The sequence below is a fragment of the Canis lupus genome, chromosome 31, assembly GCF_011100685.1.
Source record: "Canis lupus familiaris isolate Mischka breed German Shepherd chromosome 31, alternate assembly UU_Cfam_GSD_1.0, whole genome shotgun sequence".
NCBI lineage: Eukaryota > Metazoa > Chordata > Mammalia > Carnivora > Canidae > Canis > Canis lupus.
This window is the reverse complement of record NC_049252.1, coordinates 31,108,702-31,136,632: the sequence shown is the minus strand read 5'-3', so window position 1 is coordinate 31,136,632 and position 27,931 is coordinate 31,108,702. Positions and strand designations below refer to the sequence as shown.

The window sequence follows — 27,931 nt, the reverse complement described above, 5'->3', positions numbered from 1 at the left end:
GGGTCCTCTTGCTGACCCCTACATGACCTCCAGTTCATTATCTCCACACACCTAACCGATCTTGCCTGCGGGCACAGGCTTAAAACAGCAACGAGACAGACTCTGCCTTCTAAGGAAATGGATCCTACCGACCCAACCCAGTGCAAAGATGGACCCTTCACTGGGAAGTGGGAAGCCACCACGTGCTCTACGTGAACGCTAGATATGTTACAATGCATATTTTTGGTTAAGTTTGTCAAATTCTACTACAAATGCTCATGACTTAAATGTAGCCTTGGTCACTAGCCACAACCCCTCAAACCGTTTAATTACTTGGTTTCTCTGAGTTTAGGGGAGCACTTGAAGCAGACCTTGAATTGATTCCTTGATTCCACCCGAGCCTCCGCACCCCCCGAGTCACAGCCAACATGACAGACAAAGGCGGTGTGGCTGGGGCCTCTGGCGTGGGGAAAATCTGAGCAGTGCATTGTGTAATCAGATGGAAACTTTTGCAAGCACAGAGGTTTCTAAACCTCCCAGTCAGGCTGCACATGGGCTCTTGAAGCAGGTCCTATTAACAGAGGTTAATCACAGTGATCACTCAGAATGGTTAATATGACGGAAGTGAGTTCCTACATGATAATTCCTGAAAAATAGGCTACTGTGTATACCCAATAGTCCGAAGGGATATACACTTTCGTCTGCTCCTGAGCATGACCAAAAAAACCCAAAAACAAAAAACCCCTGTGTGACCTTCTATGCATATGAGCTTTACAAATTTCCCCAAAGCGGTGCTGAAATTTTGAAGCTATTCTGCTTAACACCGCCTTTTCCAGCCCTCGCCATAAATAAAGCACGGCTCTGCAAGCAGCCTAGTGTAATGGGAAGAAGGAAGACTTCAGAATCTGACCTATGTGCCTTAGGATCCCAGCTCTGCCACTCGCTGACTGTGGGCCTCTGGGAAACCTTCTCACTTTCTGACTCACTGGAGACAATTCCGAGGAGGACACAGTATTTGGTCAAGTGGAGACCAGCACAGCAACGTCAAGCATGATTCCCTGCCACACAGACCTCTGTACCTCCTGGCCTGCTTCCCAAAGCAGTGGCGTCACACGCAAGCAGCACAGCCATCAGCACCGGATGAGACCCACCTGTCATAGATCTCGGAGCCCTCCTCCAGGCCGGGCAGCAGGCCCACGATGAAGGCCTGGAGACTGGGCAGGAGCAGCTTCTGCAGCGGGAGAAAGTACTTCTCATACAGGCCGAGCAGCACGGGCCTCACCGACATCGCCGCGTTGGCCAGAAGAGGAAACAACCCACAGCTGTGGGAGAGAGGGGATAAATGAGACACCGAATCAGAAGTCTGGCACAATCACCCAGCTAAAAGGAGTTTTCAGGAACAGCCAGCCAGCCATTTACACTGGGGTTGTAGACGCTTGCTGGTGCCACGACGGTCACAACATACCGTTCGGCCAAGAGCAGGCATCTAGATAGACAGTAGGTATGACACGGTCCTACTGAGAACACGCTCAAAGAAAGGCCTGGGCGCTGCGATCCAGAGGTGACCGCTGGTTATGTCCTGCTGTTGTGTGTACGATGAACTGTTGCCCACCACCCCCTATTTTGCTGGTTTGTCATCTTCTAATCTTGCGAACTGAAATCCTGGTTGCTCAGGTAATAAGACGGTAACGTGATAGGGAGGCTACTATACCTGTATAGGAACAAATCCTTGGCCAGCCATTTGGTCCCCACAATTTTGAAGATAATCTCATAGGTTTCTAGGGCTTTTAGGTGCACACCGCTGGGCAAAGCAGGATGCAGGCACTGAGCTAACCTCTTGCTGATAATGAGCCGTCTTGGCAATAAGGAATACCTCAGGTTACTCTGGAGGGCCTAGAAAACAGGAGGAAAAACATGAGGAAGAAGGTATGGACATTTACAATGTCAAGTAAGTCACCCGCAGCCAGGAAGACTCCAGCAAACGCCAACCGAAGACAGAGGGCCTGTGTAGGGAACACCAGGGGGGCCACAAGCCAGGCTCCAGGGACACGGGTACCAGTGAAGCCCCTGGCAAGGCTGGAGATGAGGCAGGCATCAGAATCAAGAGCAGGGGCACTGTCACCAACAGACCAGTGTGTCAGTCACACGTGGGAACCTGGGTATCAGTGAGGACTCCTGTGCACACACGAGTCCAAACAGAACATGGACTGTATCAGGGGAGGCGACCCTCATCCCTAGGAGGACCCTTGCCTGTGTGCTGGGGAGGCCCTTGGAATCTGCCCGGCGAAAAGAGGACGTCTGAATTATCCCCATCATTCTCACAGCCAGGTGGCTCTGAGGGGTTACCCCAGAAGAAATGCGGGGGGAGGGGGGCACACTTCTAGGCCACGAGTCCTGGAATCTTTAGCAGTGGTGATCCTGCTGGGAGGGACCCACATCCCACTGGAGAAAGGCCCAACCCTGCTGGGGTGCAACAACAGGATTCCTGAGCCAGGCCTCTGCCAGCCGGACACAGGCCTCGTCTGCGCTCAAGCAGCCCAAGTACTGGGGGTACCTGAGAAACATGGTCAGGAGTGTGAGTGGATCACTGCCTCCCTGCACAGCCTCGAGTGACCACTGGCACACTGCTGCGTCTGGGTGGGTCCTCATGACTCAATCTTAGAACACAAAGTGTCTGTCATTATGGAATGATCCACAAATATTTGCTCAAAGCCTACAGGGTGAAGTCCACGCTTCTTAAAAAGCCACTCAAAGGCCTCCATAGCATGAGTCCTGTCTGCTTTGCCCCCCTCCCCCGCCCCCATCTCTTAATTCATCAGCTTCAAACTGTAGCAACACAGATCCAGTTGTGATTCCTGCCTGCGCACTTTCTCTGCCCCAACCTCCTTCCCCGCAGGAGACTTAGCATCCCCTCTCGTGGAGGTGGAATGTCCCCCCATCCCCAGCAGGGTGCCCAAGTTTAGTTACTCCTGCGCTGGGTCCCATGTGTCCATCCCATCTGTCACCAATACAACACTGTTCTAATGATTATCTGCGCCGGGGCTGCCTTAGGCGGTGAGCAACTCTCTGAGGGCCGGGTCTGTTGTCTTCCTCTCTGCGGTTTTCAGCAGCGCTCTGCACAGAGCCTAAAACAAAGCAGGCATTCTGGAAGAATGTCATAAGACGTGTGTGATGCCAACTGCATTCTATCTCTGTCTCCCAACTGCTGGCCCCTGGACCATATGGTCTTAGGGCCGTGACAGCTTTCTTTTTATAAACAAGGAAAATGATCCTGCCCCTAAAACATACACTGAGGTTATGCAGGAGGTAAAGGGAAAGGAAGGAAAATAATATTTTTCATCACAAGCCTGTAGTCTAACTGAACTCTCCAATTCAATAAACCCATGTCTCAAAAACACCCCCATGTAACTAGAGATCATCAAGAGACACCTTAAAACATTGTATGTAAATGTCTGATATTTTAAAACAAAGGGAAACCAACAAAATATTTTTTTAAAGATTTTAATTTATTTGACAGACTGAGAGTGTGAGTGCATGAATGTGAGGAGGGGAGAGGGGGAGAGGGAGAGTCCCCAGCAGACTCTTCACCAAGCATGGAGCCCACTGGGGGGCTTGATCTCATCACCCTGAGAGCATGACCTGAGCCAAAGTCAAGAGTCAGACATTTAACAAACTGAGCCACCCCGGGGCCCCCAAAATAATTTTTTTTAAATGTTCTTCTGTCAAAACAAATCCTGAGGTAACTTGAAACACATGCTGTAACGGGATAAGAACAAAGTGAGACAGCTTTGGTGGAGAGGAAATGAATGTGCCAAATGCACAGGAAGCTGTATTTTATTATGGACATTTTAAAAAACATAGAAAAACAGTTGGAACAGCCATACAACCATCACTCGGCTTCAACAAGTATCAACTCCCGGCCAGTCCTGAAGACTCGGCTTCTAGAAAACCATGTCTGCGACTTGACTGGCTCATTGATAACGGGATTCAAGAGCAGGAAAGAGGGCCTCTGTCTTCACCTGAAGCAATCTTTTTTGTCGGGATCAAGCACTTGTGTTTCCTTTTTCTTCTAAGATTTTATTTGAAAAGAGAGAGAGAGAGAGAGAATGAGGGGAGAGGCAGGGGGAGAGGGAGAAGCAGACTCCCCGCTGAGCAGGGAGACCAATGCGGGGCTCCATCCTAGGAGGCTGCGATCATGACCCAAACCAAAGTCAGACACTTAGCCAACTGAGCCACCCAGATGCCTTCAACCATTTGTTTTTTTTAAGTCAGCATGTCTGTGCTGCTCAGTGTATTCTAAGGACTTCTGCTGTTTGAGGTGGAAAAGATGGGGCACCCCCCATGGTGGTTATCTGGGACCCAATGGTGTTTGCCTTCCTTGGGCTGTGGATGTTCGGAATCCCATTCCTCTGCCCTTTTGACCCCAGGTGTGGCCGCATGACTTACTCGGGCCAGTGGGATGAGTGGGGTGATACGTGTCATGCAGGCACAGGCTTTAAAAGCCAACTCAAAGCATGTTGGGTTCTCTCTCCTTGACTCTAAGATCATGGAGATGTGGGCTGAGCTGACGCCTCTCCCAGCCTGGCTGCCTGAGAAATTACAGAGCAGAAACCGTGTGCTGACCCAGTGAGGCCGAACCCAACTGTGTATGATTCACTGAGACGAGGGTCTGTTTGTTACCGTGGCATAACCCTCACTATCCTGACTGATAAACCCCTTCCCACATACACGCAATCACAGTGAACCACAACCACCCATTCCAAATGAATGAGGCTGCTTGCTATTTCTATCTCATTTGTGTGACTTGATTTGATTTGAAAAAAGACATAGGAAAAGAAACATAACCAAGAGCTGAGGCCGTGACTAGTAAACAGGGAATGGGTCGGTCACCGGATACTGTCGGTGTCAATCCATGCAAACACATATGTCTGAGACAGGGAGGGACTCACTGCCACTGAGGTACCTAGAGATAAAGGAAGCTGTCGGAGCTGAAAATTCAGCAAAAACAAAAGATATAAACAGATAGTACTTAGAAAAATGAGAAGGTGCTTGTCCTTCCTGGTAAGAAAAATGTAGATTAGGACTACAAGACAATACCATTCTTTTCACCCACCAGACTGTCAAGTTAGATCAAAGCACACAAGTTCAGGAGCAGAGCAGAGCCACCCAGAGATGGGGAATCAAGTTAAGTTCCTCACCTAGAGTCAGGATGTGGCCAGACTTTGCCAGCCAGCTCCTTAGAGCAGTTAGGAGAGCCAACCCTTCTGCATCATTTTCATCACTAATCACGGGCCTGAAATCGTGCCTAGGTCACAGCATTTGTGCTAACCCACTTTGCACAGAGCCTGGCACTTAACAGGTGCTTCTACACGGAGGCTAGGCTAAAAAAACAATACTGAATTATTATAATGCTGGTTTAATATGGGAAGTTTGGGGTTGAGGGCCTGGCATGCCAGTTCCACCATCTGCTTGTTGGGCAAACTCTTTAAACTTTCTGGCTATGGTTTCATCTAGAAAAATGGAGATCATGGCACCTCACAAAGTTGCACACATCAAATGAGACACCCCATGCAAAGAGGACAGCACAATGTCTGGCACAGTGTCATTATTATGATGACAAATTGAAAATGAAGCACAAGGGACCCCTGGGTGGCTCAGTGGTTGACCCTGCTTCTCCCTCTCCCTCCCTTCTGCTCATGTGAACGTCCACTCTCTCTTTCTCAAAAATAAATAAAGAAAAATCTTCTAAAAAATAAACACACCTTCTGGGTGAGTAGTAATAAGTAGCATCTCACAAACATGCCAGAAGGGGAACATAAGCCAACTCTTGGTGCCATTAAGGAAACAGTGGTCTGCTCCCTCATCACCCCCCTCCCCTGTGTGCAGAGACTCCGGGGTGGGGCTAGTGAAGGAAGAGCCAGTTGCCTCTGGTCAGTGGTAAAGGCCACCAGGAAGGTCCCCACGCTGGTTCCCCTAAATTCTCCCTCTGTAAGACTTTATCTTTAGTCTCGCTGGGGGTTAATGCATGGCTGTGACCATCTCCATTTTTCAGGGTAGACTTAAAAGGGAAGGAGTCCTCCAGTGATTCATTCCCCCCCCCCCCCCCACTTTGACTGCTGAAGACTCAGAGCTCAGGGCGGTGGTCCAGCCATGGGGGATTTCTTGAGTCGGCCACCTCTGACTTGGGAGCTCTGCTACCTGGGAGCTGGCAACTCAGGCACCCCCGCACTAAGGAAGTGCTTGGCTCATGTGGCCAGCCCACTTTTAGGATCTGAAAAACACTTCTCAGGAGGAAATTGGAGGCCTTCTGTGCCATCCTCTCTCAGAGTAAGCCAGATGCCCATGGCTGTCACTGCTTTTTGAAAAAGAAAATGTTCTATTTAGAAGAACCTGGGCCTAGGAGGTTTCAAAACTGAGTGCTGTGCACTGCTGGTGGGAATGTAAACTGGTGCCATTTCCAGGCAAACAGTAGGGTGGCTCCTCAAAAGATCAGGGGCGCCTGGCCGGCTCAGTCGATAGAGCATGGGGCTGTTGATCATGGGGTCATTAAGTTTAAGCCTCACATTGGGTGGAGAGTTTACTTAAAAAAAAAAAATCTTAAAAAAAAAAGATTAAATGTTTGACTTGTTTACCAAATTACTATATGATCCAGCAATTCCACTTCTGAGCACATGTGCAGAGGAACTGAGAGCAAGGATTCAAAGAGGTATCTGCACACCTCTGTTCATTGCAGCCCTATTTACAATAGCCAAAACGTGAAAACAACCCAGATGTCAATGAATGCATCAATAAAATGTGGTCTACACAGTAGACCAGTACTCAGCCTTAGCAAGGAAGGAAATCCTGAGGCACGCTACATGGATGAACCCCGAAGACTGCACTCAGTGCAATGAGCCAGATGCAAAAGGATGAACACTGACTCCACTTCCATGAGGTCCGTAGTGTTGTCAAAGTGACAGGCACGGGAAATGGAACGGTGGGGGTTGGGGGCCTGGGAGGCGGGGGTGGGGAAAGGGCAGCCCATGTCTCATAGAAACGGTCTCAGTTTTGGATGGTGGTGCTGGGTGTACAAGGTAAACACGCTGAATACCACTGAACAGTACACTCGTAAACAGTTAAAATGGTAAATTTTATATATATTTGATCACCCAAAAAGACAAAAGAAGCCAATGCTGTTTCATCCAACTGCTCCTGCAGCTGAGCTGCCAAGAACCATGAACTCCCGAGTGACGTCTATATGTTGAACAAACTGAAAACTCTTTCCTCACCAGAGAACAAAGGGACTCCTTTTAATAAATCCTGAAGGGACCCAGGGACTCGGTCCAACCTCTCTTGAGTGTGAGGCTTTTTTCCCCCTTTTCTTTTAGAGAGAGAGAGAGAGAGTGCACACACACTCATAAGCGAGCAGGGGTGGTGGGGAGGGGGAATCCCAAATAGATTCCCCAACCAGTGTGGGGCCTGACATGCAGCTTGATCTCACCACCGTGAGATCATGACCTGAGCCGAAACCAAGAGTCAGAAGCTTAAACCACTGAGCCACCCAGGTGCCTCTGAGTGTGAGTTTTTAACCCTTAATTAAATAGCCAGCTGAACTGAGTCCACCTTCTAGCACTTCAAAACTCCGGATTTCCTCCTGGGTATTTGAGAGCTGCCGAGACTGGAACCCTGGTGTGGGTTAGGGAAGGCCAGCCTCTATCCAGGCACTGCGCTTCTCCAGCAGGGAAAGCCCAGTGAGGATTTCCAGGGAACTTTCATTATTTGGGTTGTGTTTTTCAGGACACTAGAAACCCAAGTAAGCTTAATAGATGCACAGAGAGATATATACAAACACAGTCTATGAAATATATATATATACAACACACATGATAAACACTGAATAAAAATGATGAGAAACATTTGTTAAAAAACAAAGATGAGAAATGTTCTTCAGCTATAGACTAAATAACTCAAGGAAACTCATGAATCTGGAAGGAAAAAATGGCCATGTTTTCAAAATCACTTTGAAAAGTGCTAAACAGAAAGGAAGAGCTACGATTAAACCAGAAATAAACCTCCCTTCCTTGTTTTCCTTAAAAGCTACACTATTTTGAAAAACATTCCTTGAGCTACAATCAAGATGTAATATTTTGGACCTCATTGTATGCATCAGCTCAGCAGGCTGACCTTAAAATAAAATAATGAAAAATTTACAAAACGTAAGTTTGAAAAAGAAAGGTTTGAGCCACAGCCACACTTCATTAATGGAGACCAGGAAGTGTCTCACTTTGCTCCACCCAAGACAATGTCTGCGCTGCACTTTATTTTATTCTGGCATCACGCTATCTGGCAGCCTGATGTTCTCTAGCACTCTCAGCACAATTCAGAAGGGTTTTCTGTAAGAAACAGGATTAAAGATTCCAAAAGGGCAGACCATGGACTCAAAAGGTAATTTAGTACACTTAAAAAATGGTGAAGATAAATTGTATGTTAAGTGTGTTTTATCACAACTAAAAAAAAATGTTAAGGGTGATTTAACAATATGGATAGGGGGTAACTTATATTCGGTTTTAAAAAGTTCCTAAGGGAGATCACCCAAACCTGCTCTTCACCATGATAACACTGACCTCAGGATGCCAGGTGCTCATCTACAAGCAAGCCAATTTAAAAGCAGGTCTCGCATGGAGCAAATGGTAAAATACCAGCAGGTCCTCTTCCTGGAAGTTGGTCATCGTTAAAAGGATGCTCGTTTCACGCCGCAAAAACGAAGCTGTGCAGCGAGTGAGGCTGGCCAAGTGGCACAAACTTGAATAGTCATTAAATACTTGCCAAGGTACACCAACGGTGCCCTTCAGACAGAAGGAAAACAGGACAGACACTGAGTACGAACAAATTGGCCAGAGCGTCCCACACTAAAGTAGGCCACGTATGGAAGGTGGAGATGGCAAAGAGTGTCATGCCTTGGCTGAAATGGCAGTGACTCGGCCACAGTGCCAGCTTGGGAGCAGGGCGGGGGAGGATGGCAAGAGACAAGAGGAGAAATGATTGGTCCCTAACAGCCACGACAGGGAGCTGGGGTTTCAGAGAACCAACAAAGTCAGCTGTTGTTTGATTGGGGGAGTGACACCGGCACAACCCCTCTGTAAATGAAGAGCTTCCTTCTTAGAAAGGTCACGGATTGAAACACGACTGCGCTGCACTGACGCATCAGCTGACCGCCTGGGGCCAACCTGCAGAGCGGTGACCCCGAGTGAGTAGTCAACTCTTGGCTTGCGACACCCACACCCGACGACCTCAGCTCGCAAGACAGCGGGCTCCTAGCAGGCCACAGCAGCAATCTCTGCTGAACTCCCCGTCCACTGGCGGTAGAGACGCGTTGGAACACACTGCTTCCTTTTTAAAACGTCTTAGGATTATTTTTATTCCCTTTGCATCAGTTTTATCTTATTGCTGCAGCTAATATTAACTTAAGCTTTCTGAGCAAATACCACGCTGCCCGCGAGGAGCACAACCAGAGGCTGAGCACACATGCTAGGGGAGGCTTTACGAAGCGCGGCCCGATGGCCAAGGCAGTGGCTACCCCAGGCCCGGCCAGGAAGGCGCACAGCAGGCAGGTCGACCTGCAGCTGCCACTGACCACGCATCCCCATCCCCGGGAACCATGGCCCGGATACCACAAGGCCTGGGCCCACGCCTCGGCGGGGCAGTCTTGGAAACTCATTTTTCTCAGCTGAGCCTGAGTCGGCTCTGCCGTGGAGGGGAGGCTTTGCTGGTCTAACTCATGAGAAAGTGAGGCCAGGGCAGGGGACATGTGACGCAGAGCCCAGGCTCGGAGCCAGCTGACCTGGGGCCCGGTTGGAGCACCACCCTTCCTTAGCGGCCCAGCCTGGCACAAGGTCCTGAAGCACAGGGACCTGGTCGTGCAGGCGGGACTCAAAAGGAGCTAAGATGTTCCAGATGTTCCTTGTTCCGACTCCCCCAGGGCAGCAGGCTTAACAAGGAATGCACACATCTGTACACGTGTGACACAAGCACCGGTGCACCCTAGAGTCTCAGCGGAGAGGACGTGGGAACCTCCATACTGCGGCAGAAAACTCTTGATTTAGGCTCAGGTCATGAGCTCAGGGTCGTGAGATCGAGCCCTGTTGTCGGGACCTGTGCTGGGCAGTGCAGTCCACTTCGAATTCTCTCCCTCCCTCTCTCCAAACACAAAAGCCAAACCACAACACAGCAGAGGCATTGCTACCTCCTAGAAGGCAAGCGGCAACACACATGTCCAAATGTTGCTCTTTATTTTTCCACTTGTGAGTTTATTGCAACATCTAGATTGTAGAAACCACTCCCCCTCACCACTAAGAGCAACCTCCCCTGTCTTCCCACAGGGAAACTTGGGATGGCTAGCTGTCAGGCCTTTCACGCTTCCAGACTCGCATCTTATTCTTTTCCCACAGCAGGGCAGGTCCCAAGCCCCCCACCCCCAGCCGTGCGCCTGCACGTGGGCTCTGCAGCTGTGCCGGCTGAGCCGAAGCACGGTACGCTGACCCCTGACCAAGCCTCAAGCAAGCCTGAGCTTCTTCCCTCAGCATCCTCAGCAGTAAAAGGGGTGGCAGGGCACCTCTGGAGGAGGACAGATTTGAAAAACAATGAATGACAAGCTCATAATGGGGGCTCGCTAAAGGGAATCACTCTGTCTTGGGGGCGAGGAGCCAAAGGGATGGAATGATGGACAAGGGTGGCAGGAGGGCAAGGCAGCGGAGGCGGAGAGTGAGCCACATGAAAGGAAGTGAACACGTGGGGCAAACATGCCCGGCAGGACTAAACAATGACACATACGTGATGCAGAGGATACTAAAATACTTAAGAATTTGTAACCGCAAACCAGAAGATCTAATAAAAGCAAGCATATCATTAAGATACTAAGTGACTCGCTCTGAACACAAATCCTTTTCTGCTTTTTAAACTTTTTTTTTTTAAATCCACATACAAATGATACATTTAACAAACCAACCAAAAGCCTATTATACGGAAACCAACTTGTTAAAGTCAGAGCCAGAAAAGCAGCAAGAGTATCGTGGGGGAAGGGGTCTCATCGCCAATCCCAAACAGGCTTCAGTTCCCAAAAGTTCAACTGGAGGAACTCAATAGTCTCTAAAATTCACACCCAGAAGAACAGAACTGGCACACTCAAAGGAGACTAAATGTTATCTCCTCCCGCACAGAGGTTTCTCAAGATCCCCGGGGCGGCACTTCCCAATCCTCAATGTCAAGCAAAATGGGCTCAGAGTGGCCGAGTGGAGCTTGGACACGTCCTCCCCAGTGCTCTGGTTCTGCCAACCCACAGGGCCTCGGGCACCGCAGGGCGCTGGAGCGGAGATCGTGTGATCTGCATGTGCAGCAAGGAATGTACTTCAGGGACGCCCGGGTGGCTCAGCTGTTGAGCGCCTGCCTTCGGCCCAGGGCGTGATCCTGGAGTCCCGGGATCGAGTCCCTCGTTGGCCTCCCTGCCTGGAGCCTGCTTCTCCCTCTGCCTGTGTCCCTGCCTCTCTCTCCGTCTTTTATGAATAAATAAAATCTTTAAAAGAAAAAAAAAAAGGGAATTGTAACTCAGAGTTGCGGTTGGGATGTGAAGAACATGTCTCTCCAATGCTATGCTGCCTGTTCAATCTTTTTCTTTTTTAAGGTTTTACCTATTTATTTGAGAGAGAGAGAGAGAATGAGAGAGAGCACACCAGCGGGAGAAGGGGCAGAGGGAGAGGGAGAAGCACACTCCCTCCACTGAGCAGGGAGCCGAAGGCAGACGCCCAACCGACTGAGTCACCCAGGCGTCCCCTGCCTGTTCAATCTGATCTGAATCCCACCTGGGGTTCCCCTTCTCTATGCTCTTCTTTTGCTTCCTTGTCCCTGTGATAAGCCATCTGAATAGAAGCAGGTGGCAGTTAAAGAACAAGCTCTCGGTGATGGGAGGAAGGAGGCTGCTAGAAGGCATCCGGGAATTGTGACCGGTGCACCATTCAAGCCCAAGTGGGCTCTCCTCCCCAAAACCCAACAGCTATAAAACTGCCTGGGACACTCAGAACCAAGAGGCTGAACACACGGTGCTGAAGGAACACTACCTCCTCAGACACATAATGGGGCTCGTGCACTGAGGGAGAAGCCAGTGAGGCCAGAGAGACAAAATCCTCTGTAGAGTCTCTGTATGCACCTTCATTCCAGCCAGAACCGTGCTAATGCAGAGGTGAGGGCCCCCATCAGCATGGGACATTCCGCATCTTTTTTTTTTTTTTTTTTACATTCCGCATCTTTTAAGGACACACAAATGCCTTTACTGTTGAGAAACAAGTGTGCCTGCTTCTGCCCACAGAGGAAACGGGTTCCCATGGGTTTAGGATGGTCGGACGTTGCAGACTCGGTTACCAAACATTGGGCCGTAAAGTGTAGCATATCCAACTCTACAACTCTAAATGAAGAAATGGATCACCTCACAATCAAAAGTCTAGAGCAGTGGTTCTCAAACCGGGACAGTTCTGCCCCTAGGTACACCTGACAATGTCTGGAGGCACCTCTGGCTGTTATAATGGAAGTGGGATGTGCTACTGGCCTCTGGTAGACAGAGGCCAAGGTGTTGATAAACGTCCTACAATGCACAGGACAGCACCCCTGCCCCACCACAGAAGGTCAACAGTGCTGACGCCAAGAAACTGGTCTGGGGGAGCATATTCCTCTATTTGGCCAATCTGAGGGCTCAGTGACATCTTAAAAGGACGCAAACCTTTTCATGCTTACATGCTCCTCATGGTGAGTTGACTTATCCTCAGCTTTTTCCTGCTGTGGCCTCAGATGTCTGCCACACATCAGGCACTAAATTCTCCCACAATTAAGCAGAGGAACAAAAAAAGACCAGCGTTTGTTCCTTTCCTGCCTCTCTGTATTAGAGGAAACCCTTTCCAGAAGCCAGCTGGCCCCATCTCATAGGTCAGAGAAGGTCACATGCCTATGTCTGAGTCAATCCCTGTCAAGGAAAACAGAATTACTAGGGAGAAGTCCTAGAACAATAACGCTTACTGCTGAGGCTGGACGATGGGAGCTACCACCCTGCAGTGCTTCGCCACTTGATCCCTAGACGTAACTGGATTCCTCTGACAAGACGGCAGAGCGTGAAGAGCTGGGTAGACCACCAGTACATGTGTCTCGATCTCAGAAGTTGGTGGTGAGACTGAATGTGAACCGCTCCTATGCTGTGTTCCTTCCTTGTTCCACACATCTGAATTAGTGTACCTGCCAGCAACTTACTTCTGAGGTGTATCTCGGGCGTTGGGAGAATCAGTTTAAGGACCACGATCACCAAGAACACGGGAATAAAAAGTTAAGACAGAACTGTGTGGCCCTGAGAAAAGCAACCCAACACTTTACGAACTGATCAGGTAATGAACTGGCTTACGTTCTGGCTCCATAAAGATACGAAGTCAGGGAATCCCTGGGTGGCTCAGCGGTTGGGCACCTGCCTTCGGCCCAGGCATGATCCTGGAGACCTGGGATCGAGTCCCACATTGGGCTCCCTACATGGAGCCTGCTTCTTCCTCTTTCTCTCTCTCTCTCTCATGAATAAATAAATAAAATCTTAAAAAAAAAAAAGTTACCTTTAAAGATACGAAGTCATTGAAGTTAATAAATAAAGACCAAACTGGTGTCTGAGAGACAGCAATCTGCTGGGCCTGTAGGGCTGAGATAACCGTGAAATAGGAGGTACCCCCTCCAAAATCAGTGCATGCCAGGCGGGGGTAGGGATTGCCACGTTCACCCTAATCATGCTCCCTGTTTCTCTTCCTGTAGCTGGGCCACCAGAACAGAATTCTCTGGCTGCTCCACCCAGAGAATATTTTTCTGCCTTAAAGAGATGCATGGAGGTAATGTGTGCCGTTAAGTTCTGTGCGTGCTCCTATATGCTCTTCCCCCTTCTCGTGGAACAGAATGACAGCGAACAGAGCAATTCTGGAAGCCATGTGTTAAAGATGGCAGAGTCCCAGGCTTGAGTCTCTAGAATAACCATGTGGAAGAGACCGGCCCAGTCTGGAACACCATGCTGAACTGATAAAGGAGCGAGAAACTTCTATCTTATTGGTGGTCCTTAGGTTTTGGAGGGCTTTGTTACAGCAGCTGACATCGTTATCACTAATACACCACCAGTGTCAACATTGTTAGTGTTCCAGCAAAATGCTGGAATGGCAAAATGCCAGGGAAAACCCACCAATTTAGTATCGATTGATGATATGTATGCTTAATTAGTTGCAAAACTCAAAACAACTGGCTCAAAAAAAACCTTAGAAATAAATTCACTAAGATGGCTAGTTTCCAAACTCTGTAAGTTAATTGCTTTGTACACCCACAGCCGGTTAAAACCATATAGTGGGAGATAATCCCATTCACAACAGCAAAATACATGTACAGGCAATCTACTGTATTTAGGACACAGGGAAGACTTGTGTAAAAAAAATGATTAAGTTCCTAGGGACAAAAGTGAACATTTTTTCAACGGAGAGAATGACCACGACTCCCTGTGGGAAGGCCAATTACATCACCACGTCACTTCTTCCCCAAACATTCTATAATTGTTACCTAATACCAGTCAAACCCCCCAAAGATTTCACTTTACAAATGATTCTAAAGTTCATCTGGAGGAAAACCACCTGGCAACGGTAGAAAAATTCTGCAAGAGAAGAGGGTTAGGTTGGTGTAGAGAACCCAGTCCTGCCAGATGGACCTGCTCTAAAGCACTACAGTATAAGGCTCTGGTACCAATGCAGACAGATGAGCAGGACGCAGACTCGTGTGTCCAAAGGTTTAGCTCTATGCCCACCAACACAGCCAGTCTACCTCTGACGAGGGATGGATGTTGGCAAAAACAGCCAAGTGCAAAAAGATGTTCATGAGAGCTTCATTCAGAACCAGGAAAAACTGAAAACAAACCAGGCCAGCCATGAGGGCTTCTAGACCTCGCCCCTTCCATACAATCCCCTTTTTTATTCTCCCCCCCAAATCCAAGACTACAGCTGTATATAACTGTTCAGTTAGCCTTTTTTTGTCCCTATTTTATGAGCCTTTGTCACACTGGTAACTACAAGGATACCTCATTCGGATGGTGGCATATGTCATCATACTGTTACAGCATGACTTATCCTACTGCCACTCCCCTACTGAGGGGGGTCACGTTCACTTTTTGTCTATTCTATACAACATGAAATAGTGTAAATTTGGGGTGCCTGGGTGGCTCAGTGGGTTAAGTGTCTGCCTTCAGCTCAGGTCATGATCTCAGGGTCCTGGGACAGAGCCCCAGGATGCTCAGCAGGGAGTCTGCTTCTCCCTCTCCCTCCTCCTGCTCGTGTTCTCCCACTCACTCTCTCAAATAAAATCCTTTAAAACAATAGTGTAGTTTCTTACAGTTATCCTTGTATTGTATTTCTGTAAGAGTAACACAAGTTTATAGTGATCATGTATTGAGGCTCTAACCAGGAGTCATTTAAATGGGAAATGTAATTTAAAAAAAAATAAAAATAAAATAAAATAAATGGGAAATGTAAAAGCCACAAGGAGCTACTAGTACAGTCCTACTAAAATGGCTAAAATAAAGACTGCCCATACCAAGTGTTGAAAAGAATACGGAATAACTACAGTCCCCGTACAATACTGGAAGGTATGAAATTGTGATACACCACTTTGGAAAAAGATTTGCCAGTTTTTTAAAAAAGTGATATGTATATCTACTGGAAGCAACCCAAAATGTCCATGAATAGGAAAATAGACAAGTGAATGGTATACATCCACGGCATCCTACTCAGCAGTAAAGAGGAATGAACTATCAATCTACACGACAACCTGGGTGACTCTCCAAACAGTTGTGCTGAGTGAAAGATGCCAGACCAGGAAATAAAATATATATACCATATGATTCTGTTTATATAAAATTTTAGAAAGTGCAAACTTGTCTCTAGTGATAGAAAGTAGATCAGCGGCTGACTGGAGCTGGGGGCAGGGAGACAGGGTGCAGAGGAGGGACCACAGAGGGCGTACAAGGAAACTTCCAGGGCTAACAGATACATGCCCATGTCATGGTTTCACATGGATGCACACAGGTCAAAACTCATCAAATCATACACTTTAAGTATACGTAGTTTTTTGCATGTCAGTAAAGCTATATACATTTTTTTAAAAAAGGAAAAAGGAAAAGGCCATTTAAAAAAAGGTAAATAAATGGGAATGCGTGTATTTGGCTCACATACAAGCTTGAAATAGGCGTCCATGTACAATCAGCTGTCTTTTTTGAAAAACAAACAAGTGTAACTTAATTCCTTCTGTATTAGTTTGCTTGAGCTGCTGTAACAAAACATCACAGACCAGGTGGCTCAAAAAACAGAAATTGATTTCTTACAGCTAGAAGAAAGGCTAGAAGTCCAACACCAATGAGCCAGCTAACCTGGTTCTCCTCCAGGTGGTGGAGGGTCACCTTCTCACTGTGTGCTCACAAGGGGGGGGGGGGGGAGATATCTCTTGCTCTCTCCCTTTTTTTTTTTTTTTAAAGATTTTATTTATTTATTCATGAGACACACAGAGAGAGAGAGAGAGGGAGGCAGAGACACAGGCAGAGGGAGAAGCAGGCTCCATGCAGGGAGCCCGACATGGGACTCGATCCCAGGTCACCAGGGTCACACCCTGGGCTGAAGGTGGTGCTAAACCACTGAGCCACCCGGGCTGCCCTCTCTCCCTCTTTTTATAAGGCCACCAACCTATTGGATTAAGGCCCCATCCTAATGAATGACCTCATCTAATCTTAATTACTTCCTGAAGATGTATCTCCAGGTATAGTCATGATAAGGGTTAGGCCTCCAACATACAAGTTTGGTGGAGATGGAGGAGACATAATTCAGTCCACAGCACCTTCCTTACCATGGCCTATCATGAAATCTCTTTTCTTTTTTTTTTTTTCTTTTTTAAGATTTATGTAGTTGACAGGAAGAGAGAGACTGAGCACACAAGCAGGGGGAATAGCAGTGGGAGAGGAAGCGGCAGGCTTTCCACTGAGCAAGGAGCCTGATGCAGGGGTTGATCCCAGGACCTTGGGATCATGCCTTGAGCCGAAGGCAGTCGCTTAACCAGCTGAGCCACCTAGGTGCCCTGCCATGAAATTTTTAGTTTTGTAACTTTCTTGACAGGATTTATACAATGTAAGCAGGTGGCAAGCTCTTTCCCTTATCCATAAACTCAATTAGGCCAGACAAGCTATTTCGTCCCCCCAGATGACCTTTTGTCATTAGATTACCAGAGGAACAACTCACCTGCCCACACCTGGACTACTTCCACCCCTCCAAGAGGTCTCAAAGAACTGCAAAAACATCCTCTGTTTGCATGCAAAATACATACACTGCTCTAGCTATAAATTATCGAGAATATATCAGCCCTCTGATGTCAGCAGAGAAATGTTCTTTCCAAAAGGATCGTGTCAGCCTTCTGTGGACATGTGTTTGAGCGGCTCACAGTGAGGCAGCTCCCACAAGCCCAAATCAGTGACACTCTTGCTGATTCTCCGCAACTTCCGGAGAGCGTGGGATAGGGTAAGAAGCAAGAATGCCATCAGAGCCCCAGTGCATCAGCTACCAAGAGGAGGAGGTTGGCACAGGACAGGACTTGGCAGCCTCTGGCACACAGGACATTGGGAGCTCTACCTGACATTCTATCAGCTACGCCTTCTACTTTCTGGTACCAAGAATATCAGCACACTGCCAGAAGCAGATGGGCCTTGTGCTTACCACTGTCCTGCAAAGAAACAGCTCTATTTTGCTGACAATGTGAAGAATCAGTAATTGCAAAAAACAACCTTCCCATTTGGCCTCTTTCCAGAGGCATTCAGGCCACATCTTTCCAATATGGCCCCGGCACCACACTTACCGGACAACTTCTACCCTCAGGGTCACTGCCAGAGGTGGCAGCAAAGGATTACTGGAAAGTGGCCTCAAACAGCTGCCCCAAACTGAGGTACCACACTCTGACAGAACGGCCCCTCACAGTGAGGTGACAAGAAGGAACCAGGCATCACATAGCTCAGAGCCGCAATTCATAAACAGTGAGAGGGGCTCGGGTCCTGCCCCAGGTCACCGGCTAGAGGGAGTCTGGTCCAGGGGGATCAGGAGAGGTGGCTTAAACAGCATCTCACTGGAAGGAGGAAGAGGATGGGGAGGAGGACATGAGGAGACATGTGGGAAAGGCCAACTGGAAGGACAATACCCCTCACCCCTCAAAGACACCCTACAACAAAGCTCCTATGAGAAAATGGTGCAGAGCTTGTGAGGTGAAGTCAGATGGGACACAAATCATCGGTGTTACAGTCTGAAGGTTTATGTCCTACAGTGAGATGGCATTGGGGGTGGTGGTGATTAAGTCCTGAGGGTGGACCCCTCATGATTGGGATTAGTGCCCTTATAAAAGGGACCTCCCAGAGCTCCCTGGCCCCTTCCACCATGTGAGGACACGATGGAAGACGGCCACCTGTGAATCAAGGAGCAGCCTGCACCAGCCCCTGAATCTGCCGGTGCCCTGTCCTTGACTCGCAGCCTCCAGAACTGTGAGAGAGGAAGGCCTGCTATCCAGCCAGAAGCCCAGTCTGGGGTATTTTGTTGTGGCAGTTCACACAGACTGAGACAGTCAGGAAGGTGGCCCTGAGTGACTCGGAACATCTTGGCGCACATCAAACCACTGCACATGCAAGAAGCGAAGGTCTTCACGATGTTGTGGGGCAGTAAAAATAAGTTTAAAAAAGTAACACCCTACTGTTCCATAAGGGGTATGATGGAAAACCATCTGGGATTCCATCAGAAATGAGCTTTTTGGAAAAACTGGTACATGGAGAGACAATCTGTACTTCACTGTCAGATCCTGTTATGGGCTAAATTGCATCCCCCAAAATTCCTATGTTGAAACCCTAACCCCTAGTAGCTCACAATGTGATTGTGTTTGGAGACAGAGCCTTGGGAAAGGCAGTTAAGGTAAAATATCACTGTCTAGGTGATGTCCAGTAGGACTGATGTCCTTGTGAGAGATTAGGACACAGGCACACACGGTGGAGAGACAACGAGGGAAACAGGGAGAAGGTGGCCGCCTACAAACCAAGGAGAGAGGCCTCAGAAGAAACCAAAACTACCGACACCTTGATCCTGGACTTCTAACCTCTGGAACTGTGCAGAAGTTCATTTCCATTAAGTCGCCCAGTCCGTGGGATTTTGCTATGACAGCCTTAGCTGATTGATACAGACCTCAGTCTAAAGAGGCTTTGTCTGAACTCCTACTGCCTCATGGAGAAAAGTGTTGATTCAGGCGAGGGTAAGAATCGGGATCCAGCTCAGACTCCTCGAGTTTCGGGGCAGAAGGGGTCCCACAGCTGATCAGTTCCGCGCAGACCAGAACAGTTCAGGTTCTTCCTGGAGCAACACAGAGCTAACCCTGCAATGCCACCAGGAGGCCCTGCTTTAACCAGGAGGTGCTCAGGCTTGAGAAGCTAAAACTAACAATACCCCGCACCTCTCATTTCTATTGCTATTCACATCACCTGCTTTCTGGCCATTTTGTGAAACAGAAGAGTGCTGGAAAAAGGCAGTGGAAAAAAAGGTGCTTCATTTAGGACCAGCATGATTTTTTTTTTTAAAAGGAGTTTCAAAGATAAGGTCTTTAAATGCACAGAGTTTATTAGTTCCTACGATCCTTTGTTTCCATACTCAAAGTTGTAACCTAGGCTTGGCAAGTGGTTGGAGTCGTCAGGGCTCAGTATGTACTTGTTAATTAAAATTTCTCTAAAAATAACTAGCGAAAGATGATGGCTTGAGGTCTCCGAAAAACAATTAGGCAAAAATTACCCTATTCATGTTGCTGTACCTGAAAGCCATGAAAGGTCAACTTTTCTCCCATACATAAAATTCTAAAACTGATACTGGAAGTTCAGAAACTCATACCATTATAACTTTCAGAGATGCTCTGAAAACCAAGACCTCTTAGGGCTCGGTTCTCTCATTTGCCAAGAGTGGAGTTAAATGAGCCTTCTGTTCTGCCTATGTTTATGTTTTACAACCAGCAGTCGCCCACCTTAATTAGAAAGCATCTTGACCTGTCCTTACTATTAACCTACACTAGTGTTTCTATTTGCATTATAAAGATCTTTAACTAATTGCTCACTAACTTACTCACTGAATTTCTGTGTACGAGTCCAAGAAATCTGATCATCGCCAAGGCCTTAAATTCTTTATTCACATCAGGTTCCCTGAATGCAGAAGTTGTGAGTCTCCTAGAAATAACTGTGGACACTGACTGGGGCTTGCTCCATCTAGCACCTTCTCAAATGCTCTGCTCCAGTAACTCTAATCGGGCTGCAAAAGGTGCCCGCCGCCACCCCAGCAGGCTCTCAGGCTCAGCCCACACATCAGCCAGGGGGATGCTTCCAGCAGGTAAGGCAGCGGTCACCCTGCTCAATGGCTTCTCCTCCCTTGCATTAAAAGACCCTGTGATCTGCCCCAGCTAGCTCTCCTCCCTCATCTGCTATCACCTCTCCACCCCAGCCACACCCACCCCCTGCTGTACCTTGGACCCAGGCCCATGCCCCAGATGGTCTCCCCGCCAGCTCACTCACTGCATCCGGGCCTCTCTGCTCCAATCTCAAATGTCACATTATCAGAGCCATCTCGGTCTGAACTAACACCCCACCCTCCTTCCTTGCTACCCTACTTGCCTTGCCTGCTTTGTTTTTTCCTTCCCATTCAGCATCTGATGCCACATATTTACTCATTGTCTTCTGCCAACAAAGCCTTATGAGCACTGTGTTCAAGGCTGTATCCTCTGCACCAAGGTCTTCCATATATCTTGGTCCTACCACTGTATCAGGTTGCCAGGACTGCTGTAACATGGCACCGCACACTGGACAACTCAAACAACAGAGACGGGCTGTCTCTCAATTCTGGAGGCCAGACGTCCAAGATCAAGGTGTCAGCAGGGCGGTTCCTTCTGAGGGCTGCGAGGGAGACTGCTCCAGACTGCCCTTCCTGCTTCTGGCGGCTGGCTGGCAATCCCTCCGGTTCCTTGCCTTATAATTACATCAGCCAGATCTCTGCCTGCATTGTCACATGGCCTCGCCCCTCTCTGCATGTGTGTCTGTGCCCAGATTGCCCCATTTCTTAAAGACTCCAGTGTGGACCAGGGTCCATCACATCCTAACAACTTCACTTTAACTCAATTAGCTCGGTAAAGACCCGATCTGTTGGGATGCCCGGATGGCTCAGTGGTTGAGCATCTGCCTTCGGCTCAGGGTGTGATCCCAAGGTCCCTGCATCAAGGTCCCCGCAGGAAGCCTTCTTCTCCCTCTGCCTCTCTGTGTCTCTCATGAATAAATGGATAAAAATTTAAAAAAAAATTTTTGAAAAAAGACTGATCTCTAAATAAGGCCACACTCTGAGATACTGGGAGTTAGGACATCAACATATCTTTTCTGGAGGACACATTTTTAACCCATAACAACCACTGAGCAGCCATGCGACATGGGGAAAATTAGTTACACTTCATTAATAAAATGAATCTTAACTCACTGCACCTGCTTCATTTGGATACTGAAGATGGTGCCCCTGACAGCAAAAATGTGTATCTCTGCCCCCTTGTGTGAGCCGCACAGATAGGGACATGGAAAAAGCTCAAGAGCATGGGCTTGGAAGCCAGGCAGCCAGGGTTTGAGCTTTCTTCTCTCTGCATTTGCTGGTTCTCATCCTGCAGAAGTTGCTGAGACCAATCTCCAGATATGGTAAATTAGAAGATACTGCACGTCAAGTCCTTAGAACATAGCACGCTCTCTAGGAATGTCTGCTGTCACAAGCAGGGCTGAGGCAAGGATGGACAGTGTCACCTCAACCCACTGATGTCTTGCAAGTTCATTCATCACTTAATCATACACAGCAGAACAGGAAGCTGGAGCACAGAAAACACAGTAGTGCCACTACACAGAATTGGATACCAACTGTCACAGAAAATTGTTTTAAACTTTTATTCAGTATCACTCATATCCAACTGCCTATGGACATCGTATGGGGACATCTACCAGACACCTCAAAGTAGCCCGTCCCAAAGTGAACCCCTGTTCTCCCTGCCCACCCCATGGAGCAGGGTCCTCCTACTTGACTCTTTTTCTCTTGTATCCCAAATCTAATCCCTCAGCAAATTCTGTTATACCTCTGAAATATATTCAAAATTCAAACCCTTCTCTGTTGGCCCACCTATGTTACAGCAACAGCTCCTAAATGGCCTCCCTGTTTCTGCCTTGCCTGACCCCCACCCATTTTCTACCCTCTAGAGAGTAGCTGAAACCTGGTCTAGCATGCTAAGCCAGGCAATGCTACTGGCTCAGCTGTCCTCAGGGCAAGCACTGCCACTAACTGCCCACCCCCTCCCAGCCCTCAATTCAGTGGCCACTGTCAGACTCCAGTTTAAAGGACCTACAAGACTGGATACCCTCCCCCCACCTTCCCTCTATGGCCTTGCATCCTATACTCTCCCCATCCCTCTCTTGCTTTGTGACCTCACTGGCCTCAGACAAACCAAAGCCTCTGTACTTGGTCAAAGGGTGCCTTCTCAGCAAGGCCTTCGTTAAACACCTCACTTAATATCACAATGCCTCCCCAACACTCACTGTCCCCTTCTTTACTGTTCCTGCACATCCCTTTCTACCGTCCTGAGTATTTTGTTTACCGTCCAGCTTTCCCCTCGGCCCCACATGGGGAGAATCGTGTTGGTTTTGCTCTCCGCTGTGCCCTGATACCTAGGACAGTACCAGCACATTGCAGGGACTCACACAGCTACTGAGTGCATGAATAGTCAGTGCTTTTACAACTCCTCCAAGAAGGGTTGATCTGTACCTGATGATCTGCATTTTAAAAGGTGGGTTAAAACGATTAAACATTTTTGGAAGTTTTTCAGGCATATTGAAACAAGACTTGTCTAACAGAATACCTCATGGCTTGAGAACTGCACTGACCAAGTTGATTATTTCAGCTAGCTCAAAATGTGTATGTTCCTAAATAAATGGAAGACATCTAGTGTTCATGGACTTGGAAGACTTCATATTGTTCCCATAGCAACACTCCTCAAAGTGATCTACAGAGTCAATGCAATCTCTGTCAAAATCCCATTTGGCTTGTTGGCAGAAATTGACAAGCTGATCCTAAAATGCATATGGAATTTCAAGGGATCCAAAATAGCCAGAATAATCCTGAGAACAACAACAAAGTCATGTCTCCGTTTCAAAACTTACTACAAAACTACAATCACCAAAATGTGTAGTGCTGGCCTAAGGACAGACAGGTCAATGGAAAAGAAATGGAAGTCCAGAAATAAAGCCATCTATTTATGGCCAACTGACTTTCAACAAGGGTTCCAAGGCCCTTGGAAAGAACGCTTTCTCCAACAGATGGTGCTGGGCCAACTGGATTTCACACAAAAAAATACATTCAGAGCCTTACTTCACACCATGCATAAATATTAACCCAAAATGGATCGAAGACCTACCTAAATGTAGGAGCTAAAACTATAAAACTCTCAGATGAAAATACAGGGGCAAATCTTCATGATCTTGGGTTCGGTTTCTTAGATAGGACCAAAAGCACAAGCAACAGAAGAAAAAGCAGGTAGCTTGTACTCCATCAAAATTACTTTTGGGGAGCCTGAGTGGCTCAGCTGGTTAAGCATCTTTTGATCTCAGCTCAGGCCTTGATCTCAGGGTTGTGAGTTCAAGCCCCACGTTGGGCTCCACACCCCGCTTAAAATAATGAAAAGCTTTTGCATAAAGTTTTTTGTATAAAGCCATCAAAAAAGGTAAAAAGACAACCTAAGAATGGGGAAAAAGTATTTTCAAACCATATATCCAATGAGAGCCTTGTATCCAGAATGTGCAGAGAACTCTTACAAAACAACAACAAAAAGACAACCCAGCTAAAAAAAAATGGACAAAGTATTTGAACAGAAATTCCTTCAACGAAGATACACAGATGGTCAATAAGCACATGAAAAGATACCTAAATTATTATTCATTAGGGAAATGCAAATCAGAACCACAAGGAGAGAGCACTATGACAGCTATCATCAAAATAAAAAAAAAATCTGAACGTAAGTGTTAATGAGGATATGAAGAAATTAGAACTCTCATACATTGCTGGTGGGCATGTCAAACACTGCCGCCTCTGAAAAAGGAGTTTGATGGTTCCTCAATAAATTAAACAGAATTACCACATGACTCAGTAATGTCACTTCTAGGTCTATACTGCAAAGAAGTGTAGACAGGTGTATACAAATTTGTACACAAATATTCACAGCAGCACTATTCACAATAGCCAAAAGGCAGAAACACAGATGTCCATCAATAGATGACTGGATAAACAAAATGTGGAGTAGCCATCCATATAATGAAGTATTATTCAGCCATAAAAATCGACGAAGCACTGGTACATGCTCCAGCATGGATGAACCCTGAAAACACGCTAAGTGAAAGAAGCTAGACACAAAAGGATATTGTATGTGTACGTCTATATGAAATGTCAGAGGGAGGCATGGGGAGGGTTTCCTTGCGGGGCGGTGAAAACGTTCTGGAACTAGATGGTGGTGATGGTTGCACAAAGGCACAGTACTGTATGCTCTAAAATGGTGAAGTGACACATTATAGGTTTTGAGGATTTTACCTCAACCACAACAAAAAAATAATGAACAGATCCCCTCCCAAAGTAAGTCACTATTTTTAGATACCAGGAGAGTCAAGTACCAAATAAAATACTGAAACATCCAGGAGAACTTGAAGATGCTTACACACCATTTCAGCACTTCTCCCTTTCCGCTAAAAAAGAGACCTACCTTCATGCAAGGCAGTGACTGTTCTCTTCGGCTTGCAAATTCCTGAGCTGGAGCTCTTAGCTGCTGTTTTACTACATCTGTCTATCCCAGGCCGGCCAGCCATGACACTCACATGTGGCAAATACACCTTGTGAGAGACCTCGGAGTGTCCCGGACACTACCTGTCCTAACTGCTGGTCCCCACCATGCCTGACAGCAGAGACAGCGAGGGCCGAGAGCTGCTCTCAGGCAGTTGGGGGTGGACTGCTGCCCAGGCCTGGTACCCACCATCAGGCTGCCAGCATTCTTCACTTCCTCCTCACACCCTCCCCACAATCCCTAAGGAGGAAGACAGAGAAATTTTTTTTCTTCATTAGAGGACCTGGTGTGTGTGACCTGGTGGGTGGAGATCTGAAGAGTGGGCGTGCACATCTCTCAAGTCCCATATGGCACTAGGGTTCCAAAGTCAGGGCCCTGGCCATAGAGCAACCAGAACCTGGGGACGCGTCTTCAAGCCCAAATATCTTCTACTCACAGTAAAGCATCAGGCATTACTAGGTTATCCTCCTGGTCAGGACAGGAATGTACAGGGGTCCCATCTACAGAACACAAGGTCAAACCTACATGTGACCAGTTCTGGTCTTCCTACAACAGACCCTTGTCTCCTCGCCCAGACACGCTCACAAGTTCTAGGCAGATTTTAAGATTTATGTCATCCCATGGTCTTCCACGAGTTACCAGCAGTCAAAGGGCCAAAAGAGTAGACCAAAGAAGCAAAATCCATAAAAAGCCTAAGTAGTACATGAAAGATAATTCATCTTTGAGGCACCCGTGTGGCACAGTAGGTTGAGCGTCTGACTTTTGGTTTCAGCTCAGGTCATGATCTCGGGGTCCTGGGATCGAGCCCTGCATCCAGCTCAGCAGGGAATCCGCCTGGGATTCTCTCTCCCTCTGTCTCTGCACCTACCCTCCTTCTCTCTCTCAAATAAATAAAATATATTTTTAAAAGATTTTATTTATTTATTCATGAGAGACACACCGAGAGAGGCAGAGACACAGGCAGAGGGAAAAGCAGGCTCCCTGCAGGGAGCCCGATGTGGGACTCGATCCCAGGACCCCGGGATCACGCCCTGAGCGAAAGGCAGATGCTCAACCATTGAGCCACCCAGGCGCCCAATAAATTAAATCTTTAAAAAAAGAAAGATAATTCATCTTTGAATAACTGATTGGTCAATCTTAAAGTTTATTCAGACACAAATATAGTTGAGAAAAAGCATTCAGCTATTCCATCGACTATATCCATGGAGTAATTTTATGCCTGGGGGTGGGGGGGGAAAGCTGGAAGGAGGCAAGTACACTGACCAAGTTAACTTAACAGCTGGTAACTTATCAGTGTTTCCTAATTGTTATAATGAACATGCCGTGTAATAATAAAGAGAATTCCTTGAAATAATAAAAAGATAGCTCGTGTCCCCACCTCCATGCAATCTAAACACTCGACACCCCACATACCTTGTTGAGCTTGCCCAGTGAGGATATGAGATCCGCCCATTCACTTGAGGACTCGAAATTTCTTAAAGCCTTTTCGATCACTGAAGAGTAATTCCTGTATCTGTAATCATTCAAGAGTTCCTGCTCTTCTGGATCCATCTTACATTCTTACAGCAGAGAAAGTATCTAAAAGTCAACCAAGAAAGAAAGGAGGGAGTTATTCAAGAACACAGAGCATTCCCAGCCCAGAGCTACAGGGGACACGTGTCCATAAACACCACCACGCACAAATGCACGCAGCGATGCAATTCAAATATTTAGCAAGGCTCCTGGGCCAGGTCGAGTGGTAGATAAAAGATAAACAGTTCCGGTCCTCTTGGATTCTGAGACACACGGACAGAGCAGAGAAGCAAAAAATGTGAGGATTCCTCTTACCCAACGAAGTTAATTTTAGGAGTGAAACTTATAAAGTGGCTAATGAAATATGCTCTCTGGTACTTCTGAATGCAGGTGGCCCTTCCCACTGCAGGGCATTTATAAAAGCTAAGGAAAAACAGGTCAGGCTATTAACCAGAGCAACCTCTTTGGTGATCCAATCCTTTACAACCAGACTATGAGAGGATTGGGAATATTCTAGAAGAAAATCTAATGGGTGGGGGATTTAAAAAATCAGGATGTAAGCATGCACTGTCTGCCAATCAGTGCTGCCAGAAATCCACCAGGCGCTTGCTCAGTTACTAAGCTCCAATCACCCAACAATCCCCTCAACCAGCCACTGCCCTGATAGTGTCATGTCTCTCTGTGTAAACCCTGGACATGGGGTGGTGATGCCAGGGCCCAAGCAATCACTATTTTTTTCTTCTTGCCCTTGTATATTCTTTGATCCTTTTATTTTATTCCTGTGGCTAGACGCATTCATTATGTATGAAGCACTGCAGCTATTACAAAGCCTGAGACCAATATGGTCTTATCCTGGCTCCAACAGCAACCAGTTCCTCTTTTTATCTCCAGAGTGACAAAAAGGAAACAAAGAACAATGCGGAATGCTGCACTCATTTGACTTCATGAAAATATTCTTTATTCACATACAACAATGTATGCAGTATGAGTGGATGCTAACGTCGAGCTGTTTTTTTTAAAAAGATTTACCCATTTGAGAGACGCAGAAACAGCGAGAGAGAGCATGAGTGAGGAGAGAGGGAAGCAGACTCCTTGCCGAGCAGGGAGCCCGATGTGGGACTTGAATCCAGGACCCTGAGATCATGACCTGAGCCGAAGGCAGATACTTCACTGACTGAGCCACCCAGGTGCTCCATCAGGTTTTGTTTCATAAACACAAGAATCTGTAGGTCAACCTATCAGTTTATTGAAACAAATTACAACTATGAAAAATATTCCACAGGACATAGAAATGTTCAATGGGTCCCTTGATCTGTCACCAAGTTCCATACTTTGGCATTTTCTCAAAAGCGATGACTTAGGGCTCTGACTTATGCTCCTCTTTTAGTTTTCATCTATTTCTCCTCTTTTATTTTCATCTAGATCTATTTAAAGCGTGGCCGACACCCACCTAAGAATCCCATGGTATCTGCTG

The 27,931-nt window shown here is 47.2% G+C and overlaps 1 protein-coding gene across 3 annotated transcripts in view; it reads right to left on the bottom strand.

Moving 5' to 3' along the window:
• The window catches only part of DOP1B (DOP1 leucine zipper like protein B), a 105,308-nt gene that overhangs the window by 73,130 nt on the left and 4,247 nt on the right, over window positions 1-27,931 (bottom strand). For all 3 annotated transcript variants that reach the window (XR_005382346.1, XM_038581446.1, XM_038581447.1), the window contains exons 2-4: window positions 26,359-26,523; window positions 1,691-1,872; window positions 1,131-1,301 (exon numbers count right to left, since the gene is read on the bottom strand). Coding sequence is in view for 2 of the 3 variants with exons in the window: in XM_038581446.1 (XP_038437374.1) it covers window positions 1,131-1,301; window positions 1,691-1,872; window positions 26,359-26,496 (491 nt within the window). In the remaining variant the exon portion in view is untranslated. The remainder of the gene's footprint in view (window positions 1-1,130; window positions 1,302-1,690; window positions 1,873-26,358; window positions 26,524-27,931) is intronic.